At 41.9% G+C, this 24,092-nt stretch overlaps 4 protein-coding genes across 4 annotated transcripts; all 4 read left to right on the forward strand.

The window, feature by feature from the left end:
• MELLADRAFT_67292 (uncharacterized protein) lies at nucleotides 1-1,688 on the forward strand (the record flags this gene model as incomplete). Its single annotated transcript, XM_007415548.1, has 3 exons — nucleotides 1-60; nucleotides 129-482; nucleotides 1,413-1,688. 3 exons carry the CDS (start codon nucleotides 1-3, stop codon nucleotides 1,686-1,688), a joined length of 690 nt encoding a protein of 229 aa, XP_007415610.1.
• A 13,070-nt stretch (nucleotides 1,689-14,758) lies between these two features.
• On the forward strand, nucleotides 14,759-17,392 carry MELLADRAFT_111259 (uncharacterized protein; the record flags this gene model as incomplete). Its single annotated transcript, XM_007415549.1, has 5 exons — nucleotides 14,759-14,860; nucleotides 14,988-15,920; nucleotides 15,983-16,072; nucleotides 16,146-16,258; nucleotides 16,510-17,392. The coding sequence occupies 5 exons, from the start codon at nucleotides 14,759-14,761 to the stop codon at nucleotides 17,390-17,392; spliced, it is 2,121 nt and encodes a 706-aa protein (XP_007415611.1).
• Nucleotides 17,393-18,293: 901 nt separating this feature from the next.
• On the forward strand, nucleotides 18,294-18,872 carry MELLADRAFT_111260 (uncharacterized protein; the record flags this gene model as incomplete). Its single annotated transcript, XM_007415550.1, has 1 exon — nucleotides 18,294-18,872. The coding sequence occupies one exon, from the start codon at nucleotides 18,294-18,296 to the stop codon at nucleotides 18,870-18,872; it is 579 nt and encodes a 192-aa protein (XP_007415612.1).
• A 1,879-nt stretch (nucleotides 18,873-20,751) lies between these two features.
• On the forward strand, nucleotides 20,752-21,891 carry MELLADRAFT_67295 (uncharacterized protein; the record flags this gene model as incomplete). Its single annotated transcript, XM_007415551.1, has 4 exons — nucleotides 20,752-20,875; nucleotides 20,896-21,051; nucleotides 21,088-21,495; nucleotides 21,572-21,891. 4 exons carry the CDS (start codon nucleotides 20,752-20,754, stop codon nucleotides 21,889-21,891), a joined length of 1,008 nt encoding a protein of 335 aa, XP_007415613.1.
• Between the last annotated feature and the right edge of the window lie 2,201 nt (nucleotides 21,892-24,092).

Consider the following 24,092-nt stretch of genomic DNA (forward strand, 5'->3'; position numbering starts at 1 on the left):
ATGAGCCAATCTACCTTTCATGGACTTTATGTATTTGGAGTGTTTGAATTTGAGGAGAAGGTACGACCTCGCTCTGGATTTTCACTCCTTTTTTCTTTACTTTTATTCACTCTAATTTTCTTGATTAGACATCTCCCAAGAACGAGTGGCGCCCTGAGTGGCGAACCTACACTGTATCAATTGGTTGCACTGGTGCCAATCGTGACCACCGACTGTTGTACGAGATCCAAGCCAAAGGATTTGGTGCCGCTCAATTTTGGCTCTGGCAAGATAACATCTACTTCTTACGGGGGTCTTTCTTTCCTTCGAACTCCTCAACAACCAGTCAAGATCAATTGATCTTTGAGGGGAGCGAGGCTATATTGTTAGCTCAGGCCAACAACTTTCTAGGGGAAACCATCAATGCTGTCGGTATCACCGGTGTAGGTGTTTTACTCAAGAAGAAGACAATTGTTGAGGTGTGCTGTCATTATCTCAAGAAGGTGGGTGCCACGGAGGACCCCTTAACCACTGTTGTGACTGTTCAGCACTCCGAATATCATCCTACTGTAAGTACTTGACTCTACCTTTTTCCAATCTGTAGCTAATTTTTGCTCTTTCTTGCGTAGTATTTTTATATGTAATTGTGGATTATATACAGAAGCTGGATTTTCTGAAGTTCTTTGACCTTGAGGCAAATTGTGATCAAATGTAGGGCCCAAATTAGGCACAAATAGACTGATATACATGTAAATAATAATTTCCAAAAGTTTCTGCCATCAATTTATTCATATCCTTCCTAGAATCAACAAATCAGGGAAAGATTGGACTGCTCATGTAGAATTCACAATTACATATAGAAACATGCCTTATGGACAAAGGCTGCAAGAATAAAAACTGTAGAGACATGTATTGTACAGTGGAATATAAGATTTATTTTATATGTATATTGATAAATATTTAAGATACCCAAGATCCCAGTCTTATGTATAGTACAAAGATAGTATTTTTTGTCCGTTATTTTTTTCAAACCTCAATAACTCAGTCAATCTACACAATAAAGTTTAATAGACTATATATTCTTGATCTGTGAATACAGGAGCAGGTGTGTACAGATTTATGACATCATATGATGACATCTGAATTTTGGTGGTCGGACAGGCAAATGGCCCCATATGATATTATGTTGAAGTCATTTTGAAATCTTTCTGAATCTTTCATGAATCTTTCATGGATCTTTCATGGAGTCAGTGGTAGGCTCTGGCCTGCCAGAGCCTAGTAGATGGGGGCTGTGTTTAGACCTTTGAACGCGGCGGCCCGCCGCTGATGTGCTAGTCAGCTTCATTTGTGAGTTAGGCAGATGTAAGAATCAAACAAAGCTAGTCTGGAATAACTCCAGCCTCTCCTCTTGGGTGACAATGACAAGTAAAAAGAATGCTGTAACAAAGCCATGTTCCGGTCTAAACGACAAAAACTGGACGCAACCACAAGGCAAGACTACCATTGCCAAATGTATCAAGCATTCACCAACACCTTACCACGGGGCAAAGCGTTGGAAAGTCTGTCTTGGATTTTTTGGAACTACTCACAAGATTACACTGTTGGATGAACAACGCCAACAACTCCATTCGACTCCAGAATCCGAAGCAACCTGGATGATCAAGCCACACAGGGTGCAGGCAGCAATCCACTCGGTTGAATGTACCTGAACAGTTGTCACTACTTCAAAGGTGGAGTTTACAATCTGTGAGAATTGTGAAGCTTTGAAGAAGTTATAAAGTGTGATTTTTGCTATCAATACACAATACACAACTGAAGATACAATCAAGTACATTCCAAAAGTATTGATGACCAGAGACCAATTTCAAGCAATTTTACACAAATATTCTGAAATTCAAGTACTTCAGACGTCATTGGAGAAATCAATGAAAGAAGGTGATGAAGCATTCTGGAAAGCAATTGGTGTATATGGAAAAGCTGGATTATTCAAGAATCAAGAGTCTGTACGTGGACTGATGATGGCAGTGGGTGTGCAAGCTGAACGTGAATCAAATGGAAAATCAATGTGTGGCCGTCAATTCAATGTATACTTTGACAACTTTCTCACAACTCTAGCAACCATAAACCCTTGAGCTCTTAGGTTTTTCAACAACAACTTTGCAGGTCGTGGGGCATGTAGCATGCGGCAAATTCAACTTGTCCAAGGTATGCATCTTAAAGATGGTCTGCGCCCAGATAATTTTGAGAAACTAGCAAAGATACTTGAAGAACTTGAGTATACTGGCCCAGTTGCAGCAGAAACTGATGAGACAGTTTGTGTAAAGGCAATGCAACACTACAATGGTTACTTGGTAGGAGCACAAGGGGGTGATATGTCTTTTAGTGATGGTGATGATATTGAGTGCTTGGTGAAGTCCGTTGTGGTAATCAAAAGTATTCAAGAGACAAATACACAATTCATGTTTAGTTTTATTTTTTTTATTTTATTTTATTCATTTTATTTTATTATTTTGTCATTTTATTTTATCATATTTCATTTTGTTTCATTTTATTTTTATATGTTACATGTTGATTTTTGAGTGTAATGGTTATGTGTAGGGGGTGTAGTGTAAAATGAAGCCAAAAGTCGAAATTATGGGTTTAGAACTTATGTGTAGTTGAGTGATATATGGGTTATGGGGAGTATACAGGTTTCAAGTTGGAATTTCGAAAATTATGGGTTTTAATAGTTATGTTTAAAGATATGTATGGGTTTAATGTGTTGTGTAGAGGAATCATGGTTTTGAGGTATGGGTTTAAATAAGGCTGAATTTCGAAAATCCAACAACTCAGACAGATGGTGGTAAACTGGGGTGGTGGTAAACTGGGGTGGTAAACTGAAAAAGCAAGCAGGGATCACTTTGAAAGATAGATTTATGGGATTATCAAACAACAGCATTGGCAAATTAAACATTACATATGAAAAGGGTGGATTTGAAACTCAAAAATCACTTTCAAAATCATAAAAAGTGCTATTTTCAATCATACAACTTTGATTTTAGGGTACCACAGCATCTTATCAGCCTAGAAATAAGTTGGGGAGGGTTCTATTTTCGCATATGAACATGAAAAACCAATTATAAACCTCGTAGTTGGCATGAAATGTTAACATAGCGGAATCTGTGTAACAGCGAATGTCACAAGCGCAAACAGGCCAGCGCGTGCTCCCTAATCCCAGATGATGTGCATCAAAGAAAGAAAGGCATACGAAAAACTCCCTCAATGGGTTTGTTTGTGCCACTCTAGGACATGGTCCACAGTTTCCCAGTCTCCATCTCTTGCAGTTGTGATCTTGTCTCCAATATCGTCCAATAGCAAAATCCTGTGCTCAGTTTCATTAATTAGTTACTATTCAATTCTTCAATTCAGTCTATTTTATTCGTAATTGCTCAAAAATTTTGTTTTCCCGCCCACCACCCTTCCTGTCAGACAGAGGGTTCAAGTTTCGCGCAGCTCAAATTTCATCACTATACCGCATGTATTTCTTTTTTCTGTTGTCCAGGGAGAGCGGGGAGTGTCACAGTGGGACGTCTCAGCGCCAAGTCGGGCCACCCACAGTGCTCTCCCACCTTTTGCAGCCCGGGCCGCGATTCTCTCTCATGAAATTCCAGGCCACGGGCCTCTATGGGTAGCTCAGCGGACTGTTTGCCAAACAAGCGGAAACTGATTCCATATACATCATCATCAGTGGTAATATCAGGTGGTAAACTGGGTAAATTCAATTTCGAGTATTTTCACATAAATCGAATTTCATTTTAAGGGTACAACCAATAGAGTTAGAGTTTAGCTTGGCTGAGCAAAGTTGTAGAGCGGAAGCAGATCTTCCTTTCTGTATATTCAGACTTTTGATACAGTCCCTATTTCTTATCTTTTTTCAGGTTTCAAGGGTGAATTGGCGGATTTTTCAGTTGTTGTGGTAAACAGATCAGTTTTAATGATAAATGTGTGCTTGAAAATTTGTGAATGATACATGTGGGTACGTTGAAGATGTTTATCAATTTTAATTTGGGGGTTCATTGAGAGTTATGCTGTGAAAAAGTTGTATGAGGATGAATTTCGAGTTTGAGGGGTGTTTTTGTCCTACTTTCTTTTTTTTTTGTGTGTGTTTCAATTTTCATATAGTCAAGTGTCTCTTTTCCTCCCCTTTGGGAGCCTTTTAGTTAGCAAAAATTATCATTAGAATTTAGAATAAAGCTTTGTATCTTTTTATTATTATTATCTGGGTAAACAACTAATGAGAGTTGGGATTTTATAATATTAGACCCTTGATTCACTTTTAATAATTTCTTGTTGAGTTGTAAGCTCATTTGCTCATTTGGAAGGTGCCTGAGTGCGCCTAGATAGTGCTACTTTTGATTTTATTGTCCTCTTTTAGCCTGGTTTTTATTAATCCAAAGACTTGAAGGTCTTGAATTTAATTCATTGATAATCAAAGTCCCTGTTTTAAGAAGGGCATTTCTTTCTTTGTTTGAAGTCTTTCAATTCACCATCTCAAAACTTATTCCTCTTTTGATTGTGTGTGTTGTTGGTTGTGTCTTCATTCCTCCCCTTCTTGGCTCTGCTTTCAGCTGTGTACTGAAAGAGTTCTACACTGTGGTCACAAACAATCAACTGCGCTCAAAGGTATGCCTGTTCACTTCTCTGAATTTCTTCACTCTTTCTCAATGAGTAGACTAACTCACAATTAATCTGCATCAGATTTGAGCTTATACAATTCAAATCCCCTTACCCAACATGTCAACCTATGTAGTTGCAATAATAGCCAGCTGGAGCAAAGATACAGCCAAAGAACCGGCCGCTCAGAGTCTTGAATTTATTGGACAATGCCAAAAAGCTGGCATCAACCTTATTTCACTTGGCTCAGACGGAGCAGCTACAGAGCTGGCTGCACAAGAGCAACTCATGGAATCTACAACCGCTTATCTGACCTATATCAACAAAGAGCAAGAGGTCTAGGTGAAGGTACCTCTCTTTGGCAGTGAACATCGACCAATTTTGATGATTCAAGATCCAAAACATGCACGGAAAACCGCAGCAAATGACACTCTCTGGTGCTTGTGTGATCTCCTTTGGCTGTTTCCATGTTGACATCAACGCAGCCACAGTTACTGTACTGGTAAAGTATCGTGGATACTAGTAAAGTACCTGGTTTCTTCGATACTGCAAATACAGGTACTTGGTACAGTACCTTGCACCAGGTACAGTACTCAGTACCGTACCTAAAATTTAGGTACCGTAAAAACTGCCCAGCAGTAAAGTAATTTTGAATTCCGCTAGGTACGGTACTGTACCAGTATCTCAGGTTTGCAAGTAGGTACTGTACTTTACCGTATCTACTTGCAGGTACTGTCCAGTATTTTACCCTACCTTGAGCTGGTACCTGGCACATCGAGTATATTGAAAAATTTAAGATACTAACTTGTTTATTCATAGAAAAATAATTGAATAGGTAACAAATATAGATTGAAATTGAAAACAGACATTAAGTTTATTATTAAGTAGAGAAAGAGTTAAATTGAGTTTTTTTCATGACCTCCTCACACGAGCACGACATGCTGAATCATTAGCTATACATTGATTCATAATTTCCCCTGCTTTATGAAATTTTCCCTTCATCTGAACCCCTTCTACTGACCACATACGCCCGCAAACCAAACGTTCAATTGGTCGTGGTTTGAGAGAGCTTTGGTCTCTGGTGCAAATATCAGCAGCACATGAGAAGCCTCTCTCAACCGCGCAAGACGTCCCACTAATAGCCAAGTAATCGCGAGCCAGGCAGCTCAAAATCGGATACTTCCCTTCATTCAACTATACAAAGAGTCATAGTTAATTATTGATGATTTATTGATTCCAAGATTTGATGAAAGGAGGTACTCTACTCACCTTCCACCACTCCAAAGCCAGGTGGGGGTTCTCACCAACCTCTGGCGCAGGATCTTCTGCCATTTCTAAAAATGAGCGCAGCTCGTTTGCTGTGTTCCTTCGATTCTTTGCTTTGTGTTTTCGCAACTCTTCATCGTCTTCCGCTGCACCTAAACTTTTGCCATTGACAACACGGGTGGAGTTTGCTGTGATCGGTTCATAAGGTCCGTCGATTTCCATTTTGAGTTTCTTTTCCGCATACGCTGTTTCAATCAATTCTTTAGCGAGTACGGTTTCTTCGGATGATTCTCCAAAAGCAAACTCGAAGTAATCGAGGCGTAAGCTAGGATGTAATATCGTTGCGAGAATAAGTGTGTGAGAGTCAAGTGCCTCCTTCGGATAGGCCTTGACTCTCACAAGCATAGCATAATACAATGGAAATAACGGCTCGGCCCGGGAAAGGGTTGCATCAATTTTCTTTTGCAAAGTTTTCTTGAGCTTCACATCCTCGCGGATCACCAGGGCGCCTGTGGGTCCACTCTGCTCAAAAAACTTGGTCAAATTCTCGAATTGCTACAGGAATAAAGACGTTAATAAAGAATGCATTGTTAATTATATGTCATTAACATTAAAGAAATTCTTACCTGTAGTATATTAATTAGGTCTCGCACTTGTCGCCACTCATCTGGAGAGATCATGATCTTATTAAAGACTCCTCGAGGTCGGTGGAGGTCTGGAGCTAGTGAAGTCTCGCCCACTCGACTGGGTCCTGGCCTGCGAGGTACATCCATTTGATCTTCTTTAAAAATTTGATTGATCACCTTCAAACACAAGTCATATGTAAGTATGAGAGAAATAAATAATGATATGAGAGAGAAAAAGCAGAAAATTGAAACACTGACCTCTTGGGCATTATAAAGCCGTTTCCAGCATTGGAGCTTGATGTTCCAGCGGATACCGTATCCTGGAATCGGCCGTGGAAGGTTTTCCTTTAGAAGTGTTTGGCTGACGGCATCAAACAGATTGCACATCACCGCTGATCCACCTATTTTACAACCAATGACATCAAGCTTCCAAAAAGATTATCAGTAAAACTTTGAAGAGAGTTTGAAGTAAACAAACGAAAAACTAACTTTGGTCATGAGTGAGTCAACCAAATTCGCTGCGTTGTGGTTGCTTGCCAACGGTTCAGACTCACTGGGAAGAGGATGTGGTTCATGAGGACCATCAATCACCTGTACCAGTCCGTACTCTCTGGAGCAGGTGGAAGGTCCGCATTGTCAACTTCCTCAGGATCTTCTTCCTCAGATGAGTTGATTTCAGTTTGAATCACTCCTCCATCCTCATCTTCTTTGGGAATTGATTGCAAAGTGGTTGTTGGGATGGGGAAGTCGCCGAGCATAGTGGATTTCACAAGGGGAGGAGGTGGCGCTTGTATACCAAGTGCTTGAAGGCCAGCACTGACAACGAGTGCCAGTTTATGGCACACGCAGCGGACGCGGTGTTTCTTATGATCCCATTTGAGAACTTCGTTATTATCCTTGCAGTGTTTTCCAATCCGTACATTCATGGCTTCGGCAAGAGTGTTGTTGTTACTTCCCGAATCGTGAGTTTGCGCTAGCATGTAGATAAAATAACAGCAACAGTTAGTTTGAAATCATAAAAAAATATTCAGAAGATGAGAAAGAATAACTAAAAATAAGAATAAGTCAAAATACATATCTTAGTATGAAGGTTGTGCTTGATCAAGAGGTTGATCAAAGGCTCAGCGAGCCATTCCCCTTTGTGATGCCAGGCAATCAACTTCAACGCGAAGTGCCTGGTAACATAACGCCAGTCCTTTGTGACAAAAGTGACACTGACACCTAAGAACCCGTATCAATTTCCTGGGGTAGTCAATGCGTCGTGGATGAGTCCAAACAAGCTGTTAAGGGACTAGATCATGAAGATAGTTAGTTGCTGGTTTGGATCAAGGAATCAGGTGAATTACTTACCTTTAGCTCGTCAATCACAGATGCTTGCATGTCCAAATACGCCTCATGTGCAAACTTAGCCACCCACGTCCTGGCATTCGACTGGGCGTTTGGATTTGCGTATCGGAAAGCTGCACGTAGATAAGGGTCTTCCATCCGCCACCATGGTTGAGCGGTCCGGATCACCCACATACCCATCAAGTGATTGAGAATGAGATTGTCGAATTTGGGAACCGTTTGAGCAAATGTGTGTGTAGAAGTTTGACCATCAGTAGCGTTGTCGTGTTCAGTTTGTTGTTCGTAGACGGTGAAGGGCAGTTTGCATCCGCTGGCTATCGCTTTGGACCTCTTCTGGCATCCAGGCTTTCCTGATTTCCCATCCTGTCTTGAACCGTCTCGATGGGCGAGGAGATTTGTGCTTGATGAAGTAGAGCAAGCGACTTTGAAGCCACAGTATTTGCAAGGAAAAGCAGTTCCTGGTTGACCGTTCTTCTGAAATACATCAACAGATCATGCGGTTAGATAATAGTAAGACTCAGAGTAAAGCTAGATAGTGTAAAACAACTTACAGTAGCAATCCGGACCATCTCATCAAAGTAATCGCGGATGGGATCAAAGTGAGATTTGACCTTTGGTTTCTGCACAGAGACCTTATCGTTTTCGTCTTCCAAATCCTGAATCAAGTCAATTTTGAGAGATATACCAGCCTGACTGCCAGTGCCAGTGTCGTGGTCAGTGGATTGGGTAGGGTGATCTGCACGGCTTGATTTTTTCTTCGAAGTTTTTTTTGATGATTACTTGCGAGCTTGCTTGGCCTTGCGGCGAGGCGGTTCTGAGCTGGTGTGATCCGAGCTAGCATCTTCAGATATGGCGACTTCCTTACGCTTCCGCTTATGAGTTGATACCGCCATGACCGATGAATTGGAATCAGATTCGTCATGTCGACGTTTGATTGCACGGCGTGAGTCAGCAGGAGAATCAATCAGACGTGATTGTTTCCTAGCTGGGGATGGTCGAGTGCTACGACGTAAGATGGGATTTGAATCGGGTACGGCAGAGGAGCAGGACAATGACGTCTTGGAGTTACAGCGAAGACTATAGTGTTATGAATGCAATTTATAGATAGAAGATGATAGGATTAATATGATGGGAATAATAATAAGAGAAAGATTTTTAAATTGAGGAAGACATGAGTGAAAATATGTTTACCTTATTGGTATGATCATGAGACCAATACTAATAGTCACCCTTGTAAGATTGCCTAGTGCCTTCGGAAAGGCAGCATGTTTCCATCGTCGCATGTCGAGACCACTGCATTGCAATTAGAAATACCAATAATGTCATATATACATGAACACACGGGTCAATGAAGCAAGTGTGAAGGGGAGATCTATGTCAAAACAGGTGGAACAAAGTCTAAAAAAGAAGATTACTTACCGATCAGGGGATATGGTGACCGTAATTCTAGACCCTTTGGCGTTTGAGGGTGGTGTGATAGAGGAAATGGGATTGATCGAGACAAGTAAAACTACAGGTACTGTCGACTACTATACCGGTATCGTACCTATATTTGTGATACTGGCGGGGCCGGTACCAGTACCATACCTTCCGCAACGGTACTATACCAAGCACAGTACCTACACTGAAATCAAACAAAACTTTGCCCTCCAGTACAGTAGCGCCCGCCCAGGTACGATACTGGTAGGTACCGTACCGGTAAAAATAGGTACTATACGGTACTTTACCGGTACTGGTACAGTAACTGTGGCTGCGTTGCTACAGGTTATGAGTTTGCGTTTCCAGATGAAAAATAATCAGACCACATTGATCTTCTCCGTTACTTTCCCACAAATGAGGAGATCACATATGATCTCATTGCGGCTAAGAAACAAGCCACCAGTCTGGCTGCCTTTGTTGGGATACACAATGTATCCATTGTGGATACCCCTATTGTGGTATCTGAAACCAATATCTCGGAAGGTAAGTCTAGAATTCACATCATGACAACTTGGAAGTATTCTGACGTACATCATCTTGAAGACATCTCGACTTGGATGGCTGATAGATACAATGTTGTGTACAAGGATGGACTGGAAAACTCTCTTGACACAGCAGTGGCAGCAGCAGCCAAGACTGTTGATAAACAGCAGCGGACCGATGTGCTCATGTCTAATGTACCAGATGAGATTGACCAGCAAATCTTTGATAATGTGGCAATGTCTTTGTCTGCTATTCTCAATCACAATCAGTCAAGCCCTTTGGAAGCACGTAGGCCAAGCTGCATTGGCTGACTTGGCTGGAATTGATCACAAAATTGATACATTTGTCTTGAATAATCAAGATGGCATCAATTTGGAACATCCCCGATTACTTCAGCTACAATTGGCCCACAAAAGTCAGGTTCAAAAGCATAGGGGAAACAAATGTGCCAAGATTAAGATAGATGACTTGCGCAAGTCACCAGGAGAGGCTTTGAAGCCCAGCAAGTGCAGTAAACTTGTTGCTGTTGTAATAAGAATGCTGAAGCTACACCCACTGGTCTTTCGCGAATTCACCAATGGAACATCAATTTAAAGCTGAACATCTTGAAGGACATTCAAAACACTTCAACTCAGCTTGACATACCTTTTGAAAACTCTATCACTGGGGGTGGAATCAGCGCTAACAATCCTATTGAGAATGGAAAGTTTGTAGTGTTTGTCAAGAACAGTGTAAGTGATACCTCATTCATTGAATTAAAGAGATTTTCGCGCCTTCGCTGACATTTTATGTGGCTGGCAGAGACTTTACCCTGGCAAAACTTTAGCGGTATATATTCACAAAAACAAGAAGCACGCTTGGGTCAAAAGTGCCAAGACTCAAGATGAACTTTCATATGTTTCAATCCTGGTTCTTGTGTATAACCCACATGTTCCATTAGGAACAGTAGCTGAGATAATGACTCCAGATAAGTGGACTTTTGCTCGCGTGGAGGCATCTCACATAGTATATGTCTTTCCACCTTTGCAAAGCTCTAACTTTTCTTACATTGGTGAAGGTAGATACTCTGTACCTTCTGTTTAGTGTCGCTTTATGATTTCTCTCAATGCCTCGACCTTTATCAAAGCATTTGAGAGCCAGATAAAAGCTCTGAAAAGCGCTCAAGTTGAAGGATTAGAAGATGAATAGCATTTGTGCAACCGAATGATGTGTTGCTTACTTAGTGATGGACAGATTTATCTACATTTTTTGTTTGATGTGGTCTGGTAATGAAATACTAATGCCATAAGGCCTGTCTGAGCCTAAACGCATGTGTGAAGAGAGCTACAACAAAAAGTTCCCTAGGCGTGCTGAAGCACTAAAGGAAAGATTCCGCAAAGCAAAGAGACACATATTCAAAAGGTTTCCTAGGCGTGCTGAAGCACTAAAGGAAAGATTCCAAAGCAGAGAAGGGGTCACTATTTCAAAAGGTTTCTTAGGTGTGCTGAAGCACTACAGGAGAGATCCAATGCAGCAAAGAGGTCACAGATTCAAAAGGTTTTCTAGGCGTGCTGAAGCACTAAAGGAAAGCTTTCAAAGCAGAGACAAAGCATGGATGATAGGATGATGAGATGGGATAATTGCGAGAAGATTGGAGTTTAAAAATGATAAAAAAGAGTTGAAAAGGTTAGATAACACTTTTTATTAGAGATACCATGACAAGTACACAATCGATTAACAGAAGGAAAGCTTTTATATAAAAAGAATGTAAACTATACATCAAAGAAAGGCTGAAACAGGTGGCCAAGAGATCCTAAGTGATTTCAAACCAACCTGGGCCCTTGTTTCAGTTTTACTGATTCATTGGTTGTAACGACTTGGCTCAATTAACAAAGTGATCCAGGGTATTTGGAATGATGATACCCAACGCAACTCAAGCTGTCCTTGGAAGACATTCCAAAGAAGTCTTTGGTCGCGCGGGGGTCTCAGCGGCTTTGATAGCGCTGCAGCTGCAATTCCATCCAACAAGGGAAGCAGTGCCCTATCAGGCCCAATCCCGCCAGAAAAATGATGTTACTGACCAAAAAGGTCGGAATTCGGGATTTTTTGAAAAGTTTACCACAAAAAGGTCGGAATTTACGTCAGTAACCTCTGCAGGCGCATTCCAGGGTCCTGAGGGATGACTCTTCCCACCAAAGGCACGACATGTGAAGACACTTCCATCGACACTGAGAGGGTAAGAAGAGACCTAGGTGCACATGTAACTTTACATACACGACAAGGAAGTGCAAGGTGAAGATACAGAGAGAGGAAGAGGGAAAAAATATCCTCACTTCCAAATTTTCCAAATCTTCTCCCGTGCATAGTCAAATAGAGTATTCAAGCTCTCTCTCTTCCTTCCTTCTTGTCCTTTCTTTTTGCTAAACAAAAATTTTTAGCTCCCACCCACCATCCCAGTAGGCTAGGACATAGCTCTCAGGTACCTTCTCAGGCACTTTACGTAGTGTCGAGCAAGAAGCGGGCCAGGTTTTTAGACCACTCAGGACCCAACACCACCGCGCTTCGCTCCGCTCCGCTATAAATGAGATTTTGAAGGGCGGAGCAATTTGGCGCTATGGATTAGTGCGAAACCGCTCCGCTATAGATTTGGAGCCGCAATGGCACTTTAGAGCGGTGCGACTTCTTGCTCCGCTCCGCTTTGCTATGGTCAAAATTTGGTCGGGATAGCGGCAAAAAGCGGGAAAAAAAAAATTAGGCCGACAATTATTTTATCATTGAAGGCAAAGGAGTGGGGATAGTTTAAGTGTTGAGAACGGACAAGGAATGAAAAACACACACAATTGTTTGAAAGAAAAATAACAAGACTCGTCTAGAGTAAGAAGAAAGTAGGAAACTAAACAATAAATAAAAAGCTGGTCTCATCAAGAAAGATCGATCAATCAAAGAAAAGATAAAAAGAAAAAGAACAGGCACAAAACGCACATCAAAAGAAAAAGATAGAAAGAGAACAAAAGGACGCGAACATTGTTTTTGAATTTTTGAGTCATTCGTTTAGATAGGATAATTGAGAAGAAATAGATAGAAAGAGATATAGAAAAAAACTACTTGGACTTCTTAGCTTTGGTATTAGAAGCTTCATAAGCTCGGACATAAGCTATAGCCTCTGCAAATTTACCAGACAAATTTATTTTCGACTTTAACCACTCGCGTTCACCTACAAGCTTCTGTATCATTTTGCCTGTTAAGGAAGCTCGTCCAGGCACGGCGATGTCTGCAGCTGAAGAAAAAGTCCTCTCACAAGGAGCAGACGTGGCAGACAATCCAAGATAATCACGAGCCATCGAGGCAAGGACAGGGAAGTCCTTCTCGTGCTCCTGCAAACAAAAAAAAAGAGATCAGTTATCAAACAAATTGATAATGTGAACTCAAGTTAGTGCTGACCTTCCACCAACTAAGCTCATCTTGACCGGCTAGCATCAGATGACCACCTTCAATATAATTCATGTGTTCTTCTCGGCGCTTATCGGCAGGTGACTGAGAAGCAATGTCGGTTGTAAACACATCTAATTCGTCGAAGTTGGTAACAGGGGATTTGGAAGAGGTAGGGGAGGCGGATTCTTTAACGTGATCTGAAGCCACAGGGTCGTTGGGCCATCTCGCAAGGGCTTCTTCAAAAGCACTTGAAAAGATAGACTTGGCTCGGACAGCGTCATCCGGGTAATTGAGATCAAAGAAACGTGTGCAATAACGAGGATTGAGGATGGTGGCCAGGACGACTGCATCTGAGGCGACTGCCTCAGCTTGGTACCCTTCAAGTTTTGCAATAATGATGTTGAGCATGTGCTTGAGGTCTTCATCAAAATTGGATACCTGGAGCCGATCAAGCTCAAGGATAAGCCTTGAATATTCGGCAAGTAAAACACAGCCAGTTGCTGCATCACCTTCCATTTGTTTGGTCGCATGCAAAAAGACCTGACAGGAGGAAACATCATTAATTCAATGAAGACAAAAACAAAAGAAAAAGAAAAAGAAAGAACGTACCTGTAGGATTTTAACTAGGGTCTCAATTGACTCCCACTCATCTTCACTGATATTTAAGCCTTGGTAGTATCGGGTTTTTCGATCACTGAGAAGGATGGCATCTACCACCTACAAAACAGAAACAGTTGAAAGGAAAGAGATAGAACAAAAGATGAATAAAGTGAAAGTAAAGAAGTGAGGGATATTGTAATTACGTCACGAGCTTCACTCAACCGATTAAGGTAGTCCACATCGATATTCCAACGTACTCCCCAGCCGGAGATTGGTTGGCGACCTTTGTAGCCAAGTTGTTCGGCCTTGGCTGAAAATTCCTGCCGTCTTGCTGAGCTTCGGGTACATAAACCGTTGAACTTCTTGGCCTAAATACAGATGAAACAGATCAGCAATGAATGTTATCATCAAAAACAATAGAAAGACATAGAAATTACTCACTTTTCGTACCGCCCGAGCCACATTGGAAGTAGGACCAACTCGATCATCGTCAGAGTCACATTCAGAAGCATTGTGATCTGGGGAATGGGTCGAATCGTTGTCGGACTCCTCATCGAGCTTGTCGTCAGTTGCACCTGTGTTTACCCATACTTACCAAGTGTATTAGATGATACAGGTATGTGCATCACCCAATGCTATCCATTTTTTAGCAGGTAGAAATGACTAGATGGATAGATGGATCTATGGTCATATCAAAATTCTACCAAGTCCCCATTTCTATAAGGGGGGGCCTTGCCTCCCCCCACGCACCCAAAGGCAAACTTACCACCTCATCTCAGAATCTCACTAACCAACACAACAAGTTACTACCTATATGTAAATCTCACTATCTGTTCAAATTCCATCTACCCACCCATCAAAGTTACTCGGCCAATTGAAATTCTCACTACCCAACACATCAAGTTACTACCTACATGTATGTCTCACTACCTCATCACATTATCACTACCCAGCCATCAAAGTTACTTGGTCGATTGAAATTCTCACTACCACACACATCAAGTTACTACCTATATGTAAGTCTCACTACCTTATCCAATTCTTACCACCCACTCTTCAAAGTTACTTGGCCAGTCAAAATTCTAACTATCTTTTCCAAATTTTTACCACTTCACCCTCCTAGCTTCTGTATTCAATCCTCAGTCCATCCCCTACCCTTATCAAATGTTTACTACCTCATTCGAACCTCACATCCTCAACTCTCACATTCAAAAGAAGATCACACCAACTACCCAGCCTCAATCTAGCAATATTCAATCTCGCGATCTTGATTCAATCCCACAAACAACCTCACAAACAAAATACTTTACCAATAACTTCCTTCAGGTCAACTCGGCTCACATGGACACGAATCACAAGCTTGAACATGTCTTGAAAGTACCCAATGTGATCGAAATATGCAACCTCGATCAACGAACCATGGATGCATATGTTGATGCCTTTCAAGCGCCGCAGCATGGCTATCGTATCAGAATCGGAAACTGGCACGCCGGCAGCCATCTGTGCCACTACGAGTGCTACCGATCAGGCTTTCCACCTGGAGGACCAAACAAGATTGCATTGACTAAATCTCTACGTATTGGCTGCCCATTTCGCATGGACGCTCGATTTTTGCCCAAAACACTGTCTTGGCTCCTCATTCACACCCACATCGCTCATAACCATCCAGCCGATCCAAATGTCAAATCTTGTAAGAAAAGCCCTGCAAAGGATCCAATTCTTCCCCACCCTTACCACCTTACACCCAATACCAGTACAAACGATGACAAACAACAAACAACTCCAGTCGAACCACAACAGCCAAACCGCAGTGGAGCCTTGCTCGACTCCACCTTTTTGACACAGCCTGCATGTGTAAACTCAATTGACTCCACCATCTTGACACTACCTGCACAATTACAGGCCTTGACTCCACGCCGACAACTCAAAGCTGTCCAGAGCATTGAAGTTATTCTTGCTCAGCAAGAAGCCTCGGTCTCCATCCCCATATATCACCAGCAGGCCAACCTCCACCTTTCACTTAATCACGACTGCACTTCCAACTCGCCAAAAACATTCACACCAGGCGATACTCATGTAAGTACCATTGACCTACATACTACTCAAGTTTTTCGAATTGATCTGATTAAAACATCAAGTTTCAGCCCAAAAGCTTGCTACTGAACAGCGAGTTCCAACCACCCCAATCGCCAACAACCCGCGCTGAAACTCCATTAGACAACCTAGTAGTGAGTTATCAAGACTATCAACTCAGCAATCATCCAACCAAGTTAAACAATCTAACTTCATCATGTAACATAGCTCGATAGCCTTATCGACGATTTTTATGGCCAGTCTGAGCAAACAGCATCCACCTTTAACTTCGAAGACCTCATTTGTCAACCCATGATTGAAGCACAGCAGCCTGAATCCAAGTCAGACTCGCACACTCCCAGCAAAAGGTAATTTTCCCAAAATAGTTAGTTGTTGAATTTTCCCACTAGAGCTGATATTTCACCGCTGATATTCCACCCAGCCAATACTGAAACGAAGCAGTTTCAATCATTTTTTGCTCTAAATGTATTCATTTTTTACTTGGGAAAATTACTTTATGCTGGTAGTGGCACCATCGAAATCTCAGCTTGCTTGGTACCACAAATAGTTAGTTGTTGAATTTTCCCACTAGAGCTGATATTTCACCGCTGATATTCCACCCAGCCAATACTGAAACGAAGCAGACTCCCAGCGATATTGAGCCACTTGCGTCTTCTCACATCCCCAAGATTGAAGAGCCGTCTCAGCCACAACTTACCACCTGCGATCAAACCTCACAAACATCACCAACAGCACCGATCCCCATAATGACTTGCAGACGAGCACGTGAACTGAGTATAGGCCAAAAGACACACAAAAATACTGAATTACCAACTCTTTTGAAGCGTTATCAGATCCACAAGTGGCTTATTCCTTTTGTGCTCAACCTTCACGAAGTCAAAGCCGATGGTCACTGTGGATTTCGAGCCATAGCCCTCTCCATTGGTCGATCTCAAGACGATTGGCTTTACGTGCGGCAGGCCTTGGCAACCACTCTCAAAAAGACTCCCGAACTGTTTGCTGACCGTTCACTACATGATACGCATAGTGTAGCTTTAACTCGACTCCGCACCCGCGAACACAATGTTCTTACGCAGGAAAAACACTGGCTGAGTATGCCGGGTTGGGGCGGTGTAATAGCTACTGCCTTTGATCGGCCTGTATTATACTACGAGCCTGGGTCCTTCAGTCAAACTACATTTCCCTACCTCACCCCCTTCAACAATAATCGGCCTATCGTCTTGGCTTGGGCCAATCGTCACTTTGCCTGCCTTACACTCGATTGGAATAACCCAGATCTCCCTGTTCCTCGGGTTTGTTCCAGTTGGATGCGATTTTGGACTCCTGAAGCCTCTGGTTGGCTAGATGCCTGGGACTCTAGGATCAAGAACCACGAAGACTTTCTTAAAGCACAAAAACCACGCCACAATAAAAAGAAAAAGTTTCATAAACCAATCACACTATCATCAGATTAATCACAAGTATAAATTATCATAAAGGACTTATTCATGTTCATCCCCTTTACATCTTAAATTGTCTCACTTTCTTTCATGTTTGAGTTTCCAAGGATGTTCCATTGAATCTAAAATGTTCAATTCACGATGTATCATCCATGCATCCTTGTAACGACCAACCGCATGTGCAGTGACTTCCATGAATAGTACTGCTACAAAATAACTGGCTGCAATATGGCCTGTTCGACACCAGAGCTCCTGCTGGCCCTTAGCATGTGTCGAGGTTCACGTGAGGTCAATCTGCAGACAAGATTTATGTCTTGGTATAAACCCCTAAATACACATCATCAAAACGGCTAATATAATTTTGGACTCCTGTTGAAGTCATGTGACATTTTACAAGACCTTCATAACCGAGTAGTTTCAAAAAAAGGGTGTACCCTCTTTGGACTTGACCAATTGAGGAGGATCTCAGGGATGTTGCTTTACCCCGTCGAACTATCTTGATCACGTCAACCAGTCTCTTGACCCCTTTGCAATACTCTGCTGGACTATCTCAATCATGTCAAACAAGCTCTCAACCCCTTGTCCGTTCTCATTTAGGTACCTCAACCAGTGTCACTGCTGGTGCAAATAGCAATCATATTCTATACCCACCAACCAAATGTGGATGTGTTGGCAACTCCTTATTCCAATTCAAATGGAAATTCCACGCTAATATGCTGACCGGATGTTTTAGTCCTCGATTTGGTACGGAAAACCGTAGCCACGCTAGACTATCTGTCAAATAGTTTCAGTCTTCCCAAAGCGGATTTGAAGACAGTGCTGATGTTGCACTCTTAAGTAATCATAAAAGCAGAGAGGATGAATCTCTGCCAATGCAACAGTTGCCAACCTAGATCATTATCAAGAAGGCGTTCCAATGCCCGGAAGACGTATCATACCGGGCCTGAACAAATGTGGCAAAGACCCTAAGCCGCTTACTCCCCTGCAACAACAGCATCTCAGGCTGCAACGGAAAGACAAAGCCCATGCCGCAGCATCAAACAGGCGACTACTGGCACAATTAAACCAACAGAATGACGCCCGACCTCCTGATGAGGATGTCCCCGCTCCGGAAGAAGAAAATCATATTGCATACCCACCTGACCTTGCAGAGGATGATGCAGCGGAGGATGATGTCAATAATCCTGACTTTGATATGAATCAATTCATGCCACGCCATGACCTAGCTGACGCTTTAGAAGAAGATCCAGATGATCCAGTGATGATAGAGCTTAAACGACAGCTTCGTCTTGATGATCGTTTGAAACATGAGGAACGTTGGGCATGGCAGTACGCCATCATGCTGCCCACTTTTCTCCGAAATCGATTGGAGACCTCAAACTGGGGTCTCGAGGCAAGATGGGATGAAGATTTCAGGCCACCTTGCAACTGTGCATGTAAAACTGAGCGAAATGTGGATATGGTTGATTTGTTGAGTAAGAAATTTGTACATTAAATGTATCATTAAATTGGGAGAATAGATAACAGATGTGCACCTCACATTCAAGGTCGCCGTCGAGTGAAGGTCTCTTTCTGCAAAAACTGTGACCTTTCTGACCCAGCCAGATTGCTGCAGATGGGATACATGGCGGCTTCACCAGTGCAACCTTGTACAGCATTCTCAGTGCGGCTCCTGAAGTATCATCACAAGATGTGGTTACGCTGTGCAGTGGCAACACAGGGATTCTGTGAGGCTTTGGACGATATCCTTGACAACCACTGTCCTGTCATTACAACCTCAAAAGGTCAAGTGAGTCCGGGTTTCTTATGATCTTATGATCTTCACTCCATTAAATTCAGACTATATACTGACACACCCTCCTGTTATGTTTTATCAGCCAAGAGATTGGCGTCAACCTTTCACCGCTGCCATGGATGCATATCGAGCTATCATCCTTCAAATAAGCAAAATTGAAAACGAACGCCTTCAACTATCTGATTTGGGTCTTCTAGCGTCTAATTGCCCAAAATGTTTCGGCCCACCTGTTTGAAATAACAACAATCCTTTGGAACCTCAAGTCTTGATCTGCTTAGACGGGAATTTCCAGCATAAGCGCCATGCAGTGGCAAGTGTGCCAATCCCAGGTTTCCACCCACCCCGACCTGATTTATTCCTAGACCCCGCTTTATGTGAATCCAAGGCTCGATTTATGGCTAGAGGCCCGCAGGATGACAAAGATGAAGTTGTGAGCCGGCTATACTTTGGTCTGGTGTTAAAGAAACAAACAATCCGGCTCATCTTGCACGTCTCAATTAACCTTAGCACCAATGTACTGAAGCCCACACCACGGCTAATGATGTGAGAGGCAAACATCATTTCAAAGCCATGGATGAATCTGGTTTGCTTGGAATGGCGTGCCGCCATGACCACGTGCTGAAATTCATCAATCTGGTTCAAACCGGCGAAAAGTACGTCCTTAATTTGAATATTTGTCACTGGTACTTCGATAGAAAACATGTTAATCTAATTTTAACCAATGAATAGGAATCATTATGCACTTGCACTAATTCAGTGGCTACTGGATATTTTCGCAAATGAGAGCGAAGAGGATAGCTTGGGTATCTTATATGATATTGGTTGTAGCTTAGATAAAACAATCAAAAAGGTAAATCAACAAATACATGTCTGAAGATTGGATGAGTGCTGATATACTGTTATGAGATCAGAAAAGGGTGTTTACCAATGAAGCATACGCTGCTAAAATCAAGATGGGAACCGCGTTGTTTCATGCGTATGCTCACAACTGGGGTTGCCAGCTGGAGTACAACCCACGACTGAACGTAGGGTGGGGTAAATCAAATGGGGAGGGGCTTGAGCGTGTGTGGATGAAGACAGCACCTTTAGTATCACTGCTGCGTTATGCGACTAAGCAGCACCGCTTGGTAAGCCTCCACCTTTGGACAACTCATCGAAATGAAGTGCTTCGCGGACAATCAGGTATGTGTAAATTGCTAGAAATGAACCTACAAAACGATGATACAAAAAATTCCCTTGACATTCTGTTTTGAAGTTTGGTTTCTTTTGAAACACACACAAAAATACCAGGCCGAGCTTGTTGAGGCACAAACAACGCTAACAAAACTTCTCCAAAAGAATAGGACTCACACCACAGCTTATTTCAAAGCCCAGTGGGAACGCCAGCGCAAGTTGCAACTGGAAGCAATCAATGTAAGAACTAAGGAGAAACAAGCCAGAGTTGAGGTACTGGTTCAACTTGAGGAAGATCTAATTGAAGCTCGGCAAGTATGTTTTGAATTGTCAAGCTGAGATTCATTGCTGATGTCCACACAGTCAAAGGCTGCTTGAATTTAATCCACAAAATGCAGCAATCAGGATGGCGGAGCATCGAAATGACCTCTTTGACCTACCCCGATCGCTAGCAAATCTGGAAGCCAAGGTTCAAGAACTTGCACAAGAATTAGGCAATGCCGAATTGGCTAATGCTCAGCGAGGGGGAGGTGTGTCATATTTTTTGAAGGCAGGTATTCTATTATCATTATTGACTTTGGTGAGGTGAAACCGCTTCCAGATGATCAAATGAAGGCCATTATGACTGTACAGGTATCAATGGGATTCCTCTATGAGGCGAAGTATGATGTTATCCAACAGAGAGCTAATGCTGCCATCCGGACAGGTATGTACTGCATATGATGATTCTGAAAAACACCAGTACATCTGACCAATCTCTGGCGTACTTCAGGTGCCACACAGCAACCACGAAATGAGCAGCTGCGGAAGAAGAAAGCTGCTCTCCTGAAAACAAAAACTGACACTTACTTGAGACATGCACGGAAATACAATGAGAAATTCCAACCAGCACATCGGCTACTTGAACCAACATATGACGAGGTGGTGAACATGGACATTCTAGATCCGTTTTGGGATGAGGCTGCACTCAATCATCCAGATGAGGCATGGTCTAGTTGTCAGAGCACTAAGGAAGGAATTATTGCCTTTCAAAGTGAAAGATCATGTAAGGAGGAGTTGCGTCAATTGGGGCGCGAGGTCCGCCAACTCATGCTATGGGGTCTGGACTATCAAGCACGTGTTGATGCTTCAAAGCCAAACATTGCCATTGGTGAGCTCTTCTTTTCCGAGTATGGATATCTGGTTATTAGAGTCTGATGTCACAAACATGCACTACATATTATTAGGTGAAGGACGTATGGTAGAGTGGAATTCCATCTATAAAGGACTGAGTAGAATATCGTGCCGTCTATGGCAGCGATGGTCTCGTGGTTTATCTGAGGTCATGCATTCTACATCACAATATGTGGAGCAAAGTGCCAATATAGATCAAAACCTGATGACCCAATGGGAGGAGATGGTTGCACGCACCTCAATTACATTTGCGGAGATCATAGGTGTACCCATGTTCATTGCACATGAAGATGGTGAGGATGATCTACCTGAGATTGAAGAAGAGGAGGAGCCAGATCTGGCGGGAGATTTCTTTGGATTGTTCATCTCATGAGGGCTGGAAGCCCTTAGATTTATCTTATTTTCACATCTTTGTCTTTCCTCTTCACGTTCATCAATATGTTTGTCCACATAAATAATAGTAAAATGATACAATCCCACATGTAGCCATTTTAACCTACCTAAAAGGGACAGGAATCGAAATTATATTACTTGGGAAGTAGACATACCTGAACATATTCATATTCAAGTACATGTTCAACTTGCTTATTGTGGATTTGACCGCGTCAAATGAACTATGAGAAATTGTTGATTGGATCATTGATTGATATCAGGACCAGGTGTAAGGGATGGCTACCTTGAATGGTGAGTTTGAACATGAGTATATCACTGATACATTTTTTTTATTATATGATAGCCTGAATTCAGAGGTGAAGGAATTCAAAAAGGTGACTTTGGGTTTTGTAGCGCGATTACAGAGGTGAAGATGAGGAGATATGCCAAATGTTCAAAATCAAACTGGCCGTGAAAATCAAAACTGTCATTGGGGGGGGCAATATAGCCCTATTTGCTACATCTTCAGTGTGTTCGTAGCTGTTTGAGGTCTGAGCAGGGTTTAAAGTGGTGACTTTGGGTTTTGTAGCGTGATTACCAAGATGAAGATGAGGAGTTATGATAAAAGTTCAAAATCAAACTAGCCTTGAAAATCAAAACTGTCATTGGGGGGGGCCAATATGCCCATATTTGCTGCATCTTCACTGTGTATGTAGCTGTTTGTGAACTGATCGGCCTTTGAAAGGGTGTTTTTCCATTTTGGATCGTGAATATCAAGATGAAGGTGTGGAAATATGGTGAAAGTGCAATAATAGACTTGGTCTGAAATTAAATTTCGTCACCTGTGGGAAAAGTTTGGGCCATATTTCCAACTTCTTAAGGGTTTTTGGGTCACTTTTACACTGCAATTGACATGTGAGATAAGTACTTCAAATGTTGTGGCAGGAATATGAAAGGCAAGGAGTTGAGATATGGCCAAAGTACGATAATAGACTATGGTTTAAATTGAATTTTGTCATCTGGGGGGAGAGGAGAAGCTTCATTTCCTATGTCTTCTTGGTGTTTGAGATGATTTGATATGCAAAGTGCCATCAATTTTGGTTGTGCACAAGTTTTCCACAAATCTTGTTATCTGCATCTGTTAGCAAATTGCACATCAAGATGACCAAAAATGTTCACCAACACAATGAAGATGTAGGAAATAATGCTTATACTCTCCCCCCAGATGACAAAACTCAATTTAAACCTTAGTTTGTTATTGAACTTTTGCCATAAGACCACTCCTTGCCTTAGATATTCTTGACACAATAGTTGAAGTACTTCTTGATAATGTCAATTGGTATGTAAAAGTGACCCAAACACCCTTAAGAAGTTGGAAATATGGCCCAAACTTTTCCCACAGGTGACGAAATTTAATTTCAGACCAAGTCTATTATTGCACTTTCACCATATTTCCACACCTTCATCTTGATATTCACGATCCAAAATGGAAAAACACCCTTTCAAAGGCCGATCAGTTCACAAACAGCTACATACACAGTGAAGATGCAGCAAATATGGGCATATTGGCCCCCCTCAATGACAGTTTTGATTTTCAAGGCTAGTTTGATTTTGAACTTTTATCATAACTCCTCATCTTCATCTTGGTAATCACGCTACAAAACCCAAAGTCACCATTTTAAACCCCGCTCAGACCTCAAACAGCTACGAACACACTGAAGATGTAGCAAATAGGGCTATATTGCCCCCCCCAATGACAGTTTTGATTTTCACGGCCAGTTTGATTTTGAACATTTGGCATATCTCCTCATCTTCACCTCCGTAATCCTACTTCAAGAATCAGATACATACAAAGTGTATGTGTGATTATATTCTATGTATCAAAACATAGTATATAATCAGTTCCATGATTCATTCATGGAACAGCAAGTTTATTTGTCTTGATCTGAAATATGTGCGTACAAACCTTTGGATTGTTGAACTATCTTGACCAATACATCATCAGCTTAAGGAGGACAGCACAAGTGGGTTATGATACAAATCTTTGTATAATTTGAATTGAACATATGATAAGGTCTAACTCATGCCTCTGTTTTCTTATTTGTCTAAGTGACTTGTATCTTCTTCATAATGAGGAAGTTATTGCAAATCTATCACTGACCACAATATTGTTTTAGGAAAGTTTATTGATAAGTCCACAAC

This window comes from Melampsora larici-populina (assembly GCF_000204055.1).
Source record: "Melampsora larici-populina 98AG31 unplaced genomic scaffold MELLAscaffold_52, whole genome shotgun sequence".
NCBI lineage: Eukaryota > Fungi > Basidiomycota > Pucciniomycetes > Pucciniales > Melampsoraceae > Melampsora > Melampsora laricis-populina.